At 38.6% G+C, this 19,801-nt stretch overlaps 1 protein-coding gene across 3 annotated transcripts in view; it reads right to left on the bottom strand.

Moving 5' to 3' along the window:
- FRY (FRY microtubule binding protein) overlaps positions 1-19,801 on the bottom strand; it is a 241,890-nt gene that overhangs the window by 181,919 nt on the left and 40,170 nt on the right. The window contains exons 1-2 of one of the 3 annotated variants that reach the window (XM_021378219.1): positions 5,671-5,995; positions 1,449-1,547 (exon numbers count right to left, since the gene is read on the bottom strand). The exons of 1 other annotated variant lie outside the window; for it this stretch is intronic. In XM_021378219.1, the coding sequence (XP_021233894.1) occupies positions 1,449-1,547; positions 5,671-5,875 (304 nt within the window). In that variant the 5' untranslated portion in view covers positions 5,876-5,995. Of the gene's footprint in view, positions 1-1,448; positions 1,548-5,670; positions 5,996-19,801 lie in introns of those variants that run through there. One more of the 3 variants, XM_021378227.1, reaches the window with a different exon arrangement.

Below are 19,801 nucleotides of genomic sequence, written 5' to 3' on the forward strand. Positions count from 1 at the left end.
TTCAGCACAGCGAAGTCTATAAACCCTTGGAAATTACATGATTTGCAATATGTTACTGTGTGTACAGTGGCTTTTCTTTACTCAACCACTAAACTCTGCTTTAAAGCAAGGTTTTAAGATCTACAGCAGCAGATGGTGGCAATATAGCAAAATCTAAATCTAGGAGGCAACTCAGCAGTTGTTTGTTTTGCTTTGCATTAAGAAAGAAAAAAAATCCACGTCACAACAGCGGAAGGAACCTTACCTATGTTAACCTCACCTTCCCCCCCTTATCTTCACCTCATCTTCACCCTCAAGTCACTCTCCAGTGGAAACAGAAAGTTTCCCTTATGTCCCAAACATAAATAAAAGGTCAGGCAGTATCTTCACCTCCTACCTACAAAAGCATCAGGAAATCCGTCTTCACAGTCCATCAAATACCAGTGAATGCGAGAAGAAAACAAGTTTGACAACACACACACATTGCATCAGACTTTTCAAAATGCACAATCCCAACCTGTCCTCTGAATCATCAACCCATCCTTTCTGAAGAAAATGACACTTCAAGAAAACATTCAAGAACTAAGATGCTGACAAGTGTATTAAGTAACATATGCAGGAATACATACGTGAGCATAAAAATTCAGAATGCCAAGAGAAAAGTAAGAAGTTATCAATGTTATAATTTCTATTAATAAAAAGGTGGTCACTCACCCAGATCAATGGATGGGCAAGCACTCATCCAGCAGTGTGCCAATTTGTTAATGTGGTGGATTATCTTAACATAAGGCTCCAAAAAACTACAGTAACATACAGAACTAATGCCAGTTTCCAATAGAAGCAACAAATAAGAAGTACATTCCTTCCCCACCCTTGCTTTCAACCAGCAAAAGGTCTTGCTAAGACTATTAAGGGAAAAACAAGCCTCTATTTTTTTTTTTAAGTCAGAAAGGGAAGTAAAGAACTTTGGGACAAGTCAGTCTTGCCTTCCCTTCTGCTATCAATGGATGATAATCAGAAATGCAACACCAACACAAGCCGTCCTGTCAAGCTTTAATGTCCAAGTGGCACTAGGGGTACCATAAGTGAACAGAGTATTTTGTGCAGATTACAAGTATATGATATTTCCATGCACTACAATTGATTCTGAAAGGGGGAAGGATACTCAAATCTTCAGCAAATTAAAATACTGAACACATATATCATTACAACTTTGAACGAAGACGCAGATTGTATCCATGATTTTAAGCATCCTTATTCAAAGTAACTACATTTTGACAAGTCTTTCCCAATTAACACAGCCAATCAAAAGTCATATGTAATGACTCCTTCATTCCCATGTCTCATGAGAAATATTTATTTCTATCGTTGCTGAACAACTTTTAAACATTTTTCTTACATATAAAACCCTTCTTTCTTTGTTTTCAGTATTTTAATTAAGACACAAATATGGTTTCAGGTCAACTTACTGATTTTAGAAAGTGACTTTGCTAGACTGTATGCTGGTCTGAACTCCAAAAATGCTTTGATAGAGTGCCTCAAGACTTCTAATTGCGACAATATTTTCACTGAAAAAAAAAAGCAGCAAATTTGTTACAAAATACTAGCTATTCTGTTCTAAAAATTAAGAGTCCAGAATCCTACATTCATACTTTCAGGTTCATTACATTAACTCAAAACACAAACACAGTGTTGTACAGAAGAAGAGATAACGTGTTAGCTGTCCCACTGACAATGCAGGGCTGACTCTGGCTGTGAAGCCACTGCCTGAGTCACTGGCATGGGCAATGGACTCCAGCAGTGCCTGGTCCTGGGAGGAGCAGAAAATACATAGTTTCTCTCCCTTCTTGCCTCTGAAACCATCAACAGGCATCATTCCATAATACCATGGGCCATGTGAAAATGAAGAAGGAAAAAACTCGCAAGATACTAACAACAGTACTAGAAGTGAATTTTCAGTGGCACATAGTTAAACAAATATGCCCAGCTCACAGTAAGAATTGGATTCCAAGCAGACTTCTTTTTATTGTACTTCTCTGCATAATTGTAAAATGGTAAAAGAAAATTCAGATATTAGCAAGTTGATATTAACCAAGCCTTGATGTATGCAACAGTTCTAAACATTGTGAATTTAAAGAAGAAGAAATGTTTTATTTAAAGAAGAAAAAGTATCTCTGTGCAGTGTATCCCTTTGGCAATACCACGGTTTCCCCTCACAGTCACATTTTCTGTCCCCCTCTCATCTAGCCATGCAGAAGGCACACAACAACTTAGTGACACCACTGCTTAGATAGTTCTGTCCAGGAACACATGAATGACATACTTGATGATGCCAGGACATGTCACTCTCTTCAAATTTCAGCTTTCATTTTTAAACAATTAGTTTCTAGCTATCACATTTAGGAAAAGAGCATAAAACAAGAGGCCTCTCTCTGTGCCTGCATCAAATGTGAAACAGGAGTCTCAACGTATGAACTGATCTACAAGCCTTGCACCTCGATGTCTTCATGTGTTACTGTTCATTATTTTATTACTTAGATTCTTAAAGATAGAAAATAAATAAGGAAAAGATGTACATGATCATAAAATCACAGAATCACAGAATGGTTTTGGTTGGAAGAGACCATAAAGACCATCCAGTCCCAAACCCCCTGCTATGGGCTGGTTGCCACCCACCAGCTCAGGCTGCCCAGGGCCAATCCAACCTGGCCTTGAGTGCCTCCAGGGATGGGGCACCCACAGCTTCTCTGGGCAGCCTGTGCCAGGGCCTCAGCACCTTCAGAGTGAAGAATTTCCTCCTAATGTCTCATCTAAAAATCCCTTATATTTGTTTAAAGCCATTCCCTCTTGTCCTGTCAGACCATGTAAAAAGTCTGTCTCCCTCCTGTTTATAAATTCACTTTAAGTACTTGGAAGGCTGCAATGAGGTCTCCCCACAGCCTTCTGTTCTCTGATATCAGACTAAACTGCAAGCAAGTCCTAAAACTGAGACAGATTCATGTTGAAATTGAAGGCTAAGCTGAGATGCTAGGATTAAAAGAAGGTGGAAGAGTCAAAATGATACAGATTTAAAATATGACAGCTGCTCTGAAAGTAGTGCCTCCTAATTTATAATGTTGACCCCACGATGTCAGAGGCAGATGCTGGTGGTATGGCAGCAGAGGTTGAACCTTCCCACCAATATTCTGTTACATATTGTTGCCGTGTGATGGACGGCAGCAGAGAGGCAATCTGACAAAATGGCGCCTGACATCGGAGTGCAACTGAAGCAAAGATGTGGAATTCCTCCATGCAGAAATAGCTGCACCCATTGACATTCATCAATGCTTGCTGAACATTATGGACAACAAACAGCTCCTGTGAGCACAGTGAGGTGGTGGGTGGTGCATTTCAGTAGTGGTGGCAGTCAGTCACTTCCACTGGTGCAGATTCTCATGAACATGGCATGCAGCTCTTGTTCATGGCTGGCGAAAATGCATAGCTAATGGTGGTGACTGTTGAAAATTAGTGTTTTGTAGGTGAGAATTTGCTCTACCAAACAGTGTTACCGCTCTCATTGTATCATTTGTAGTTCCCATGGAAATAAATAGGAGGCATTACGTTCAGAATGACCTACATACATATGACCTGTCATATATAATAATATATATGATTGATAGAAGGAAGTAAGAACTATCTCATTCTTCAGAGAACTTCAGCAGTGATGCAAAGGACTACACAGCAGTAAATCAACATATACCTCTATTTCCATTCAAATCCACATTTACAGCACTAAAGTCAACAGTCTAGATGAATTTAAGCTTACTTGGTTAACCTGTTTTCAAAAGCAAATCAAGTAAAGCTTCTCCCATGTATACCACTGACCTTCCAAATGAAAGACTACACCCATTTTTCCATCATCTCCATCAATTGCTTATGGCAAGCAATTTGCATTACCTGTGACTTAAGTGCCCTTGAGTGTACAGTAACAGAGCTGCAGTGGATTTCACAAGTGCAGTGACAGGAGCCCAGGCACACAAACTACATTAAAGGGCTCCTATGTGACACAGCACAAACTATGGAGCATTATTACTAGTGTGGTAATTTGGGAGGGTGGAAAGAACCGTGAGACAGAAAAACTGATTTTTTAAAATAAAAACCATCCAATCACAGACTATGGGAGAAATTAATGTGGGCACAACAGAATAAGGATAGTGGAGAACAAGCACAAGGCTGTTCAATATGGTTTTTCTAGCAAAAAAGACTGATGTATAGGGGAGAAAGGAAAAAAGATTCTAGAAGAAAAACAAACTAATTAAGAATCAGAAAAGATAAAAAAAGAAAACAAAAAGCAGCAGTTGAGAAAGAGAGGCTCAGCCCTGTACAAAATAATGTGCTTTGAGAGTCACCAGCAGACTGCATCACCTCAAGAAGAGCCTGTTCAGGAACTGGGAAGTGCAGGAGCCTTGGGCACATCTGAATCACCTGACTTCAGATATGACAATATGACAAGGCTATTTTATTTTTTTTTATTTTTTATTTTTAGGATGGAGGAATAAAGTTTTATTTCCTAAGGTGCTGTATAACAATTATACCTTTGTATAACAAAGATGTAATTGAGGGACTAAATCTCACACAAATGGCATGGCCCTATGTGATCTTCTAACACTGTATTCCCATTCCTTCAGCACTGCTTCAGCTCATAAGAACATGCCTTTAATAAGCTTAGCTGTTAATAAGAAACCTAGTAATAGTAACATTTAAGTAGTATCACTTTTTTATATACTCTCTCTTCAAAAGTCAGTATGATTGTACTATTCCTCTCCCTGGAAGTTTAAAATCAACATTTCCATCTGGAAATGGAGACACTGTTGAAAAAACAATGTAGTTTTGTTTCTGCAAAGGATTTCACTTTCTCAGACTGCTTCACAGAAACATCTTCAGTTTTATTAAGGATGAGTTGGTATTCTTTTTTTCCCCTAAGACCTTTTAAGTCCTCCTTGTAAAGATGACCTGACTTTGCAACAAATCCTTTGTCTCCGTGCTAATCTGCTGCCTATTTTTAGGTGTATTTCAAATAATTTCAAAAAAATTACAAAAAAGTATGTTTTGCGACTACATTCACCAAAATCCACTCTTACACCTTGCTCATATTCTTAACATACAGGAGAGTTAAACTGAACTACTAACTACAAACATTATAGGCTCCAGTGCAAGCCAGGAATTCAAAGTATGCATTTGAGTATTTAGTGATGTTAATTTCTGGCTATACAAAAAAAAAAAAAGTCAGCTACACTGAAGAAGCCAACATATCCTCAAACTACTCTCCTCCAGAAAATTAAATGTGAGAACCTTAGAGCAGTGAGAGGTACAAACCTATACTGCGTATATTAACTGTATGGTTCCTAAGTGGGGTTAAGCAAAAAAGAGGGTTTAAAGCTCTAGAGAAACATTTAAAAGAAATCACTTGCTAAGTATAAAAAAACCATTCCCACAAGCAAGAAACATGAACCCAAAAGGTCTCTTTGATTCCAACACTGTAACACTAATGGCTAACAAAACATAATGGTACTTCATTTCTTCTATCTATGAAGACTCTTGGGTTTTAAAATACAATAAGGTCTAACTGGAGTCAGCCACTAGATTTCTCAAATATTACCAAAAAGGTTTAAAAGATTGTACCAACATCCTATTTAACATAGCATTTCCTACCTGAAAATATAGAAGGTCTCTTCTTGGAGCGCCTTGGATGTATAGGCTCTATATTCTTATTATTTCTTTGAAACTTCCCTTTAAAGTCATTTTCCAGCAAAATGTCTGGTGGTAAACTACTCCGTCTTGCTGATTTATGATGATTCTGACGAGAATTCAGTTTACTCCTAGTCCTGGAGTACAAGCTGCTGTCATCAACTGCCATTATAGAGCGTTAACTTTTACGACCACCCCAGCATAAAGCCAAGCTGAACATCCAGAAGGATTCTGCCTAGTGGTTACGGACCCGAGCAATCTCAGATGCTCTCATGGCTAGCTCAGCACTTGCCAGGGAAGTTGTGTGCGTCGATAGGCGTGTGCTGGAGCAGGTGTAGGGTTACTGCATCGCCCCTCCTTGCACCACTTCCACAGCGCAGGGAGGAGACGCCGAAATCATTAGTTTGAAAGTTCTGAGGTAATTAGGAAGTTCAAAAAACCTGAACCAGCCGCGCACACTGTGCAAAGGGGAAAATACAGTTTAATAAGAGGCACTGTCCTCTAGGGTTAGTATCGTTTGTATTTTACAGAGGTTCTCAGATCAGTTCATTAATACTTCATTATCTTGGCAAGATAAACAGGTGTTGCTAAACTTTAAAAAGAAGAAAAAAACAACAGAAAGAATAAGAGTGAGTGAAAAAAAAAACAAAGCAAAGCAAACCAAAACACAGTCAATTGCCTGGGACCTGCCTGGGAAAGGTACAACCTGAGCAGCATGTTTGGGTTCTTAGTCCTGTCCTTTGCCAACATTACATTTTTAAGACTGATTATCACAAAGCACAAATGGCCACATTATTAGGTTTCTTTGATCCTCTCCTCAAGAAAGAATCACGTCATTTATATACTGCAGACAAAATCAGAGACTGTGACTGACTTTCTGTACATATAACTGCTGACCACTAAGCACAAAGCATTTCAATGTGCACATGAAGCATGTGGTCCGTAAATTCTCCATCAAAATAAAAGCCAAGGTGCTAAGCAGAAGTTCATAAATTTTTCTTGTTTTGTTCCAGTTATCTCAGTGAAAACTTTTGAGCCGCCCAAGAATACGGTCTTCCTTTCTCTGAAGTTTAGAAAGAAGAAAGGGCAAATCCTCTTTTCTGGGAAACTGCTAATTTTCTTACACAATCTATCATAAAGGACACAAAATTATTTAGTAAATTAAAACTAACAAATTTTCTAACTATAAATATTTTCCTTATTAAATAAAAATAACATTGCGAAGTGAATAAGCAGAGTGGTAGTTTAAAATGTCAGTAACTAATGCTATGGATACCTAAGCAGATTTTAACATCTGTAGACAGAACCTTATTTCTCTGAATCAACTGAAACACTTCAAATATGATTATTTTAATTATTTTCCCAAAGACAGGGTACATTTTACAGTTGGTGTAATGATATAGAGATTGGCTGCTCCAAATACAGTGCATGTGCAAGATTCAGTGCAACCTCCATTATTGCTGACAAGAAATAAACTGTTCACCCTCTTGGTTTTGGAAGGGAAGAGGGGAAGTGACAAGTTTGTATATGTATTTATGCATATTTATGCATATTCTTAGCTTAGCTAATCACATTTTATTGTGCTAGAAATGGAGGAAAATGCAAACAGTCTGCTAGGTTTTTCTTCTTCCTCTTGATATAAAATTGTATTTAGCTGGAAGTTGAAATTATGAATGTAAAAGTCCAATCTTTAATACACTGGACCTACAATGGATTCAGAACAAGCTGATTCTTTAAACCAAACCAATTTTAAACAAGTACATGCTAACTGCAAGGAAAAAAAAAACTGATTATTTCCAGACTTGTCAAGCATTCAAAAAGTCTTGAGCAGTGTTTATGTCCTGAAATAAGCCTCTGAAAATTCCACGGGACTTCAAAATAGGCTAGGTGAGAATTAGGTTGTAACCAAAGCAAACTGTACACTTAAATTGGCCGGGTCCTTTTTAAGAATTCCTCCAGGCACTGGAGGAATTGGGAACCAAAACACTTCTGTCATGCCCTTCTAATCTTTTTTTTTCCAGTTAATAATAATGAATAATAATAATACAAAAACAAGTCAGAGAAAATTTCCTTTATTCCCCCCTTTTCCCCCAACTCCACTTGATTTTTCAGCTTTGACTGAACCAACAATTCAGCCCATTCCCAACAGTCCAACTAAGCCAGAGCAACTCAAACAAGAGCTTTTCAATGTAACAGAAAATGCTTAAATCTGAGCAAATGTAAGTATTATTTGAATTCTGTGTCCAGACTGAAAAACTACAAATACTAAATGTAGGAACAAACATTTGAGGGATGTTAAACTGAAATTTGACAGCAGCATTAAAAAAAATGTCAACATCTTCAGCAAGTGATCTAACCACCAAGACAGAGGATATTCTGGAAAGAGCTCTTAACATTTCCTGCTCAAACTGCTCCAACATGCATAAATAATTAAATATTCATTAGAAGAGTGACTTGAAACTGTCCCAGATTCTAGCCAAGTGATACTACTGCTGCACTATACAGTCTTACCTTCTTCAGCCCAATGAATATGCATGCCAAGTGAAATATTTCCAACAGAAGGAACTGCTGCTGGGACACTCAAAGGTACGACAGGGACCACACTCTTTTAGACGAGTGTGGTCTGAAACCAGCAGCAGCACAGTGGAATCTAAGAAGAGTTTATCTCCACTGAGTGGCCTTACATCAGCCACCTAAGAGGGGACAGCTGAAAACCCCAAACATCTCATCTCTGAATATCCTTTTCAGGATCTATTCTAGCAGATATCCTTTGAAAACTCACTCAGATATAATAATCAAGACAGGCAAATACTTAGTGTGAAAACTGAAAATCCTAACCTATCAGTAGAGACACAAGCAGCTGTAGATGGGAAGCTGAGGCTCTTAGTGGTGTCTGAAAGTTGCTGGGGTTGGGTGTCCAAGTGTCATTTCCATAGCCTAACTCTTCTGGTGGTTTCATTTATGTAGCTCCTGTTGGAGATTTTCTCATCTTTGACAGGAACATACGAAAACTTGTTAGACTAATCCCAAACAAGACCATTATAGAATAAGTTACAGCATGTCATGGTTTTATGATTTTCGGTTATTGGTACTCCACATCATAACATCATGTAATGAATGTACCTGGTTCTCAGAAGAGAAGGACTACTACAGTCCCCACGATACTTTGCTCCTCTGTTACCATTTTCCAGCCGGAGGGAAAAGATAAAAGCTCGCAGTATAAAACTTGCAGATCACGAGACCTCGTCCCTTTTCCTGCCGTCCCTTGTCTTGGCAGCACCTCGCTCTCCAGCCGTCTTATCGTCGGTAGTAGAGTAAGGCCTACCTTGATTTTGGGACATTCTCTCTCTGTATTGGATTTATCAGCTTAAATTGTAATTATATTGTATTATAGTGTATTGTTCTGCATTCTGATATTTTATTTAGTAAATTAGTTTGTTTCTCCTCAGATTGTTGCCGCTGTTCTTTGCTCTCAGGGCCATCTCCTTACCCTTTTCCCCTTTTCCCCTTTTCCCAGGGCGTGGGCCCGTGGGTCCCCCGTCCCCTTCGTCACGGAACCGGGCCAAACGCCCGTAAACTGTTGACAAGCACAGTACAAAAGAACAAAACTAGGAATGTAGAAGGAAGAGGGACTTTGAAGAGCAGTTTGTTAATTAAAAGATCAAGTCACGTAAGCAGAAGCACGGAGCATTCAAAAAATAAAAATAAAAATAGAATAAAAACAAAAAAAAGTTTTTGAAAAAGTGAGATTCAACACAGACAAAAAAGAGAAAAACTCTTGGTAAAATTTGGGATTCTTCTCCATCAAAGCACTGAAGTTGCAGTGACAGTATCTGTCTCAGACTTTCTACTTTCTGCTTAAAGACAGATGCTTTGCAATCTTAGAAATGGAAGTACAACCAGAGGGGAGAAAAAAAAAAAACACCGCCACCAAACTGCAAGCAAGATGTGTGGATATAAACTTGTTAACTATCATGGAATTATTCACAAAGTTCCTACTATATATATACAGGAATCCAGAAAGAAATCGAGAGTCAAGTAGCCAAACTATTTTCAAAAATAAGTTATTAACTGAAAATTATAGTAGAGACTGGTGAATAAGATATTTATATATATATATTTTAGAAGGATACGGCATAGTTGAAGGAATTAAACTCCACTAAGCCTTTTATCTGAAACAGTGATTAAAATAATTAAGCATTGAGTAAAACACCATGATTATAATACAACAGGACTAGTCAATATGGTTTCCGTGGGAAAAAAAATGTTATTAATCTATTACAGTTGCTTGAGCACAGAAGATATAGAGGACTATTTGTTTGTCCCATCAAAGGTTTAAACAAGATCTTTCAGAAGAGATTCTGAAAAGTAAGTAAATAATCATTGCGTCAAGTTTGGTACCAAATCGTGGAAGTACTCAAATGAGAAACAAAGCACAGGGTTTTGTAATTTGGATACACTTTTAGGGTGGCAAAGGTTTGTGCATCTCCAGTAGGTTCTATGTAGTTCGGATTTTTCTTACAATTTTGAAAGCACAGTATGATAATTAAAAAAGCCCAATTTAATAGCTGAACTAGAGATCACCAGATTTATCCATTATGGTTGGACGCTAAATCAGGACATCTCACCTCTTGCTTACAGCACACTACCAAATCTTAGGCTCTGTAGTTTTTATGATTATTTCTTTTGATTAAAATTTGGTAAATGAAAGCCTACAGAAACTGGTGTTTGATAATTGATTTGTGTTTGGACTACACTCTGAACAAATTTAAGGCTACAGAATTAGCACGGTCTAGGTCATAGAAAAATAAGTTTTCTCACAGGATAAATTATTGTTACCTTTTGGATTAACAGTATGGCAGCAAATCTAGTTACATGTCATGTGCAGTTATCCATGTATAATTATGACTACATTAGAGCTGTCATTTCTGTCTTCAGCTGTGGGAAATATTTTTGCTCATCAACAGCAGAAAAAAGAAAAGGTTTCCTAAAGTGTTCTCAATATGCCAGCCAGCATACGCTGGCTCTGAAAATCTGTATTGTGGAAGAAAAACTGCCACCACAATCAGTTCCCATCTGGTGCGGTAAAGCAACGTCCACATCAGTGTACTTTTTATTCATGCGCCTTCTGACCATAGACGTACCAAGTCAGAATGGTACTTAAATACTGTCAAGGAAGGATGAGGCATGTACGCTGAAAGACTTGCTATGGCAAGAGAAGACCTGAGTTTTATTAACATTTAAACCAGCACAATTCAATAAAAGAAAAAGTAAATGAATTCCCATACTTCTACTTTACAGTAGCCCAAGGAGTCTCCTTCCTTGTCACACCAGCACCCACTTTTTTGAGGCCGTACAGCAAACCACAGAACAAATCTAAAGTTACTGTTTTCTTTATGTTTAGCTATGCTGCCACAAAAAACAGAACACAAGGCCAGGGACATGCACATCATTTCTTCTACTGACTGTGCCAGGTAATGCCTGGTTAAAGTCTTTGCAAAACTAAGGTTATAAAAGCAATACACAAGCTACTTACTGCATTTGCGTGAGTTTTACAGGTGTCAGAAATGTCTGAAGAAATCAAGTTGATACCAATCAAGCTGAGCACCTGCTTGCTCAAAAAAGACCGCTTAGCACTAGAAATCCATTCAGAAAACCTTTTCCTTTTCTTTTTCTCCTACAAAAGCATTTATTACCTGTCTCACCCCCTATCCACGGCAGAACAATCACAGATCTGTGAGTGTATCTTTGCTATGAAGTCTTTAATCCCTTCTGTTTTACTTTTCAAACAAGAAAGTTAAAACATGCAAGAATTACAAACAGGCAGTCAAAAAGTGGAGAACATATAGAGCTGTTCAAATCCTCTAACGGTTACTCAAAAGTGATTTGTTTAATTTTCTGGAATAACCTGGCTGTCTAAATGCATAGGATGTGAACTTCTGAGAGATTCTCTGCTTGAATTAACCAACTTATCCCACAGCCTCATGCTGCTATACACAAAAAGCCTAGATTTGATAACAGTCTTAGCTTCCAAACTCACTCTGTCAAGTCAAGCATCAATGTCAGAAGGGTTTATAAGAGGAAGAGGTTAACATGGTTGTGCTCTCAAAGACACCAAACAGATCATTTTAGATTCACATTAATTTCTACCCTTGTAGCGAGTGCTTGACTCACAGAACAGCGTAATTAGCACTTAGTTGCCAGGCTACATCTGACCCTAGAGCAAGCTAAATGAGAGTATGAGATGCTAGTCAGACTGTGCACTGCAGCACTGCATTTACTGCTTTAATTTGTGATAAATTGATATTAGAGTTGCAGAAAACAAAAATAAGCATTAAGCCCAGACAATTCCTTGCCTACTTAAAATACACTCAGACAAAATATGAAGAAGAGAACGCAGCTTTTGCAGAGTTGCTTTCTATGGCGTTACAGTGATTTTAATAGATTAATATTGACAAGAGATTTGGCCTAGTGTTTCAGTTGCATTTTCTTTCAGCTGAAAGAAGATAAACATGTTGTCTGCTAACAATAAACAAAATCTATGGTTAATGCTGTAATCTGGTTCTAAGATAGTATTAGTCTCTTGATGGTTGATCCGTACATTAACATGGGAAGCTGACTCATGCCACAACCTTTCATAAGCAGAACAATTTGCATGCTAATAGACATTTACAATAATTTCACTTCACACTTATGTTCCCATTACATGATAGCTGTTATAGCCTTATTTTCATGAGGTCTTGAAAGTTGATCCTTCTCCAACTGAAAAGCAGAGCAAACCCTGGAAGCGAGAATTTTCTGGCAGGCAACAGTATAAACAGGAACAGGTTAGGAACTGAACTGGCAGAGATGGATGGCTCCCTGCAGATGGCCTCAGCGCAGTCAGGACATGTTGCTGTGCCCGAGTGACAGCCCAGGGGCTTGGTATTTTCCAGAGATCAAAGGCTGAGGGTGGAACTTCCCAGAATCTGCACGGCTGTAACACTCAATTACAAAATCACTCTTGCTCTTATTGCACTGCAATCTGTTATAGTAGGCCTATGCTCTAGATGCAATTGCACCAAAGAGACCTAGAGAATAAAGAGAAATTTTACCTAGTAGGGTACAGCACAAGTCCTGAACAAAACGTGTCAGTTGTCTCAGTTGTGTCACTTTTTCCTGTTGCATTCTGTGCAGAAAGTGAATACTACAAGCAGGCTGGAAATATGAAGGCTATGAATTTCAGAGACAATTTTCTACTTAAGACCATTTATTAGCACTCAGAGTTTCTCTTCAATTTAGCACCTATCTGAGAAATACTGACAATCCATTTCAGGTTCTGTAAAGGAGAATGAAAGATATAGACAAAAAAAAAGTCAAAATATTTGGAACCTTTTAGAGAAGATAGTTTTAATGAAAATCTCCCTCAATTCCAAAGGGCTTATTCTACACCTGCTGTTAAGTGGGGCCACTGTCCAGAATAATCCTAGAGATTTGGAAAATCCAGCTCATAAAGGATGATGAAAATTCTGCTTCTTGTGGAGAGTTAATCAAATATATATGGATTATTAATAATATATGGACTTTTAAAAATTCCAGTGTTGGAATTCAATGTTGCATACGATTCAGGGCTGGATGAGATGAAATACAGATAGATGGGGAAGATCTGAAGCAGAAATAGTCTCTTGCCCATGGCTCTGCACTGCTGTGCTACGTGAAATTTTACTAACGAAGAAGAAAGGAGGAAGTGGGCCAGCCACAATGCACCTTCTCCTTCAGTAAAGGCTGAAACGTGAGGGTATATAATATAACGGGACAGATCTTAATCAGGTTTCAAATCTTTCCAGTATAGCAAGAAAAAAAACCAAAAAAACAGGAACAGTGTATCAGAAAGCACTCTGAAGTACCAGACTGCAATTACAAGAAGAAAATTCTGCTGTGCAGTCCTCTACCCCTGTGAATGTTTTGTTTGGGGTCTTTTCCCACCTGTCACATCTTTGTATGATACCAAACTGTAAATAACATGCGGTCACTTTGCTTTCATCACATCCTTGCTGGTTATCAACTAGGACTTAACACATTGTATGTTACAAAAAGGACATGAACTTCAAACCCTACGACAATACCTGGTGAATGTTTTATCGTTGTCCACACAAACAAAAAGAAGATAAAAACTATTACCAGCCTTTAAATCCAGTAATAACATTTAGCTCTTCAACAGTTGTTTCCTGTTCTAAACCTAGAGACTGCTTCTGAATCCACATAATGAAACAAGGTTATCTATCCTTTACTAAGAATGAGCTTCAGACCATTCAACTTCTACTTCAGTTTGGATCTAGATGAAATTCATGTACCCAAATCTTAGGAATCCAGATGACTTTCCCTCCAGCACCATATAAATTCCAAATGAAGGCTGGCATGATCCCCCATGTCACCGAAGCCAGCAACTCCAAGAAAAAAAACAGGGGAGAACCGTGTTGGGTCTTGAGGGATTGCATTCCAGAAATCACTGCTAAAAAGCACTACTCACCAGGCTCCTACTGGCCTAAGCTGCATCTGTACTTTCATGTTGGGACAAACTGTTCTCTAGACCCTCAACTTGCACAGCTACTTATTTCCAGAAGTGCAGTTGTCCAAGCAGCCAGATGTAGCTTCCATCTTAGCTTGTCTTTTCAGAAAATATGTAAAGATATTTCCCAAAAAGATTGATTCTGTACATGCGCTCAGCTATATCTGAGAGTTCAATATGTGTATTAATATATTGTATGTATAGTGTGTATATTAATGTTACATTTATTACATTTATATGGAGAACAAATTCCCATTCAGGTGAGATTCAGTTCTAATTTGTTCCAGTTAAGACCAAAGAGAATTAAAATAAATGTTAACAATTATAAAACTATCTAAGCATACCATCCTGAGCATAAAAGAAAACTGTTAAAATTAATGGAGAAATTTCTAGGCCATATGAATAGTGGACAAGAAGAATCTGTTACTCTGCAGATAAAATCAGTAACTTAAAATAGTCATCATAATTTGGTAAAAGTGAGTACCATCAATACATTAAAGTTTTACTAGAGAGTATTATAAGATCTGTAAAAACACCAGCTGAGATCAGCTTTATGAGCACCTCATACTTCATCCAGACCATACCTCCAATATGTTTATAAACCTATATTCCCACTCTCGGTGTTTTTTCTAAGCATCTTTTATGTATTGATGCCAAACAAGCACAGTACTGCAGGTGTCACAGAATCATATGAGCAAGCTTCAGAAACAAGTACAAATAATCTCAATTATTCAAAAATCATGAGCATGAGCCATGTCCAAATATCAGGAATTACATTTACAAATAAAGATTAAGGAGAGAACTTGGGTGTGACCCTAGCCTTTTCATTTCCCTTGTGAGTGGCAGAACCTTTGTAGATTAAGCAATGTGCCACAAAGCCAAGTTCTTCTCCACAACTACAGAATGAAACTCAGGCTCCAAAAGGGCCGACAGTCTCATTCATCTCTGCATCTAAAGGGAGGTGAGAGGGAAACAGATTGGGCCAGGCTCTTCTCAGTGGTGCATAGTAATAGGACAAGGAGTAGCGGTCTAAAATTTGAACATAGGAAGTTCCATACAAACATGCAGAAGAACTTTACGGTAAGGGCGATGGTGCACTGGAACAGGCTCTCCAGAGAGGTCGTGGAGTCTCCTTCTATGGAGATATTCAAGACCCATCCGGACATCTGTGTGACCTATTGTAGGGTACCTGCTTTAGCAGGGGGGTTGGACTCGATCATCTCTTGAGGTCCTTCCAACCCTTGCAATTCTGTAATTCTGTGAAATCAGTAGCTCACTTCCCTACACAAGAATTACTTGCGGCTTGCCATTTCTTGTCCGCTTACACCCTCATGTGAGTACCAAAAGCAGAAGCTCCAGCTAAACCCAGCTTGCAAAAGTTGCCTGGGCCACAGTGGGCAGCCAGCTAAAAACCTGTGACCTCTTTTGCAGAATTTGAGTTTGAATTTAGAGCCATATTCTGCTGGCAACAGCATCAAACAGCAGCTCTATCTTTTAAAACTTCCTCATTTAAAGCAAGATATGCACTTAGGGCAAAGTCACATTGCCAGCCTAGGACTACTTCTAGCTCACGTACAAAGCAAAAATCAGACACGCAAATCTCTCCCTCTGTACTTCAGTTTATCAGTAAATATCTACTCCAGTAGACATACAGGACTGATTTGTACAATTAGTTGTACAGTAATTAACTTCTGTAATTTCACTGCAAATATTTATTTTGCGTTTGGGCACTTTTAGTAAGATCCACTTATGTAACACTGCAATGCAGTAAGACCCTTTTTTTTTATAATAAGCATTTTTCCGCCTGCAGAAATAAATAACCATTTTAAAATCTTTAAACAGAGTTCTGTCACCTCTCTAAACTGCACTTGAGTTACACGAATGTGTGGCTCATGCTTACCGAAATCTGAATTCCATATTGCAGAAAATAAAATCCTTAGGTTTCTAAAATTCCTCCGCAGGAACTGAAATGCGACATCATTTCCTTCAGAAGTACAGTGTATCCCTACCTGCAACTGACCTCTCCCCCTGCCTCCTACCTGCAATAAGTATTATCGTATCCATAAAATGAGAGGGGTAGAGGGGAAGTCTCTACACAAATTCATAATGTGGATGTAGGAGCTCTGTGGAGCTCCTCTTGTCATCAAAAGAGTAAAAGACAGAAAGCATTAAAGGGAAGAACTACCTGAATAGTAAGTGTAGATTTTCTGTTTTTCTCTGTGTGTTTTTTTCCCATACTTGGAGATAAAAGATGTCAGCCAGTACACGGGAGAAGTGCAAAAAACAGGAGGAAACACAGTCACCCCCAACCACAGGAAGCGGTCGCCAACGGCAAGCAACCACCGCTCAGCGCTGCCTCGAGCAGAGGCACTGCCTGGCAGGCACCACAGTTCTTCAATGGTAATTGAAAACCTCCAAGTGCTTCAAGACTGAGAAACGGGAAAAAATAAAACACAGAATATGAAAGAGGAATAGAACTCCCTGTGCAGTCTGACTTGAAGTCAGAGAAATGTTAGGGTTCTCTTTCCTCCGCTTTGTTTTATGAAGATGCATCAGCACCTAATTAAAAAGCACATCAGTCAAAGCTTCCAATTTTACCACTTATTTCCCTCTGACTTTTTAAAGAATCACCTAAATGATGAGATGGCATCCAAATCATGGCTGAAACACTTTTCCTGAACATGACTGGGCACCAAATTATGCTGTATTACATTGCTGCAACTCTGACACAGTTGTCCTAGGCTGCATACCAATGTTAGATATAAGGAAGTGGGTCCTTTTTACATTTTTACAGATGTGACTAATAAAACCATACAGATGCATACTGATTGTTCAGTTTTCCTATGATTGTTCAGATTAGGATGCTAAGTGATCACAGCTATTATTAACACGAGCAGAAAAAGAATGTATTAGAGAAACATTTAAAAATTTTGATGACATTCTTTATGTACTGGCCTGAGTTAACTACAATTTAGACTCATTTGACAATAGTTAATTTGCAACAATGACAGTAGATGCATTTCAAAACAGAATTAGCAGAAGAGAGTAGTTGCATTCACATTGCAACCTCTCTAGAACAGGCAAGAAGACAAAGTAGATAACATGCTTAACAGTTGCTCCCTTCTGGGACTGTTGCTGCGTATCCCTGCACACAGCTGTGGCGGCTCAACGCTCACAAGGTAAACACCATTCTATTTTTTAAATCCTGTGTACTATTGTAAGCAATGAATCAGAAAATAAAGATCACTTGCAAGAGAAGAACAGGAGAGTTACTTTCCTGCACAGCTGATTAGTTTTAAAGTATGATTACACAAACTTATTCTACCTAGTAACAAGGGTGAAAACAAGTGAGAAAAACACAATGTTAATGTTAAACTAGGTTACTGCAGGGTTACCTTCAAGCCAGATACTCAGCATAGCAAGCGCTTATTTTAAGACACCTGTTTGCACACTGACTGTGAGCGCTCATCAAGGCATATCTCAGCTCTCTGAGAAACACCCTTCCACTCCTTACTTTCGCTGTTATCACTGTGCAGGGTTTCAAAGCTGGGGAATTTATTTCACATAAAGTCAATTAAGAGCTTAGTTAGAGAGAAAAAGCCTTGCCAAGGTAGATAAATCCTGCATCACTCCCAAAGCATAGATTCTTCCAGTAATTCATTCCACAGTCCAGGAAGAGGCATGAACACTATATTCCCTCTGCCTCTTGCAAGTTCAGATCCAGGTTTTATAGCTTCCAAATTAACAAGAGTGGCAAAATACTGAGAAAAAGTAAGTTTCACGGGTATGTTGTAGGTGATTTAAAGCTTTTAGGACTTAGAATGACAATACTGATATTAACCTCATTTCAGAACTCCACAAGTACAAAACGCACAATGCTGTTGTTGTATGCTCTTGTAGCTTGGACAAACTATTTTTGGACATTTAAGAGTAGTTTCAAGAGAATTTGAAGAACTAAAGCCTGTGATAGTACAGAATACCATAATTTGGCTTATCTCTGGGAAAGTCAAGTGGTTACCAGTCTCCAGGAGAGGCACAGATGTAAAACACATTCCTAAATGCTTCTGTAATTATACAAGTATTCAAGAGAAAGTGATAATACTATAGAAACTAATTGTTTCTGGGAACGCATATTTCAGTAAGATAAATCCTTCAATCAATTTGTGTTAGGAATTAACACCCTTACTTTTTTTGTATTTACACTACTGTCAAGTTAGCTATACAAATGTAGCTGATAAAGCAACTACATCTGGACAACTTTCAGCTGTGGAAGTGAGAAGTGTGATAGCAGCACTCAAACTTAGTCATGGTGCTTCAGAACATCGGATATATCGTTTTTGTCTTCCTTAAGTGGAAAAATTTATTTGGGGTTTTTCTTCCAAGTGCTGATTCCAAATGGCAGAATTCATCAGGGAAACAGCTCCTTCAGCATAGAGTGCAAATGTAATAAGTATTTTGGGGAGGGAGGAATCTAACAGAAGGTCCTAAATAGCCTGAGATCCTCTTGATTTCTACACAGATTGAAAGTACAGGAAGAAATGGGGGAAGTTCCAATCTCCTTTCAGCAGAGATGGGATACCCAGACATGTTTCTCAAGCATGAAAAGCAGGACACATCTGCTTGTATTGAACTGAATACAGCAGAAGAACGTAAGAAATAGAGGTAAGTGTAAGTGAGGGCCAGCTGGACCAACTGTATGCAACTATAATTTTTCCTGCTAGCTAAATCTAGGCTTTTTGAAAGTACTGGAGACCACCTGGAATTAAATTACAAAGCCTAATTTCAGTCTGGGGGCTCAGTGTTCTTGTACAGTCAATGGACAGAACCAGTTTTCCCCAGTTACCAATTTTGGAGTTGAAGCGGGGCTGCTCTCTTCTCACTGGTGACAGGTGACAGGACAAGGGGAAATGGCCTCGAGTTGCACCAGGGGAGGTTTAGGTTGGATATCAGGAAAAACTTCTTTACAGAAAGGGTTGTTAAGCACTGGAATAGGCTCCCCAGGGAGGTGGTTGAGTCACTGTCCCTGAATGTGTTTAAAAACTGTTTGGTTGTGGTGCTCAGGGAGATGATCTAGTGGTAGGTTGTTAAGAGTTAGTGTAGTATGGTTAGGCTGTGGTTGGACTTGATGATCTTGAAGGTCTTTTCCAACCTGAGCAATTCTATGATTCTATGAAATCTCTGTCTCTTTGCTAACTCTACTGAACAGTGCAACATTAAAGTTAACTTTTGAAAGTTCTTATCTCATGATCACAGAATGGTTTGGGTTGCAAGGGACCTTAAAGATCACCTAGTTCCAACCCTCCTGGCCTGGAACACTTCCAAGGACGGGGCATCCACAGCTTCTCTACTTCAGTGCCTCACCGCTTTCAGAGTGAAGGATTTCTTCCTTATATCTAATCTCAGTCTCCCCTCTTTTGGTTTAAAACGGCTATCCCTTATCCTACCCATTACAAGTCCTTGTAAAAAGTCTTTCTCCATCTTTCTTATATAACCCTCCTTTAAATATTGAAAGGCTGCAATGAGGTCTCCCCAGGGCGTTCTCTTCTC

Source organism: Numida meleagris, chromosome 1, assembly GCF_002078875.1.
Source record: "Numida meleagris isolate 19003 breed g44 Domestic line chromosome 1, NumMel1.0, whole genome shotgun sequence".
NCBI lineage: Eukaryota > Metazoa > Chordata > Aves > Galliformes > Numididae > Numida > Numida meleagris.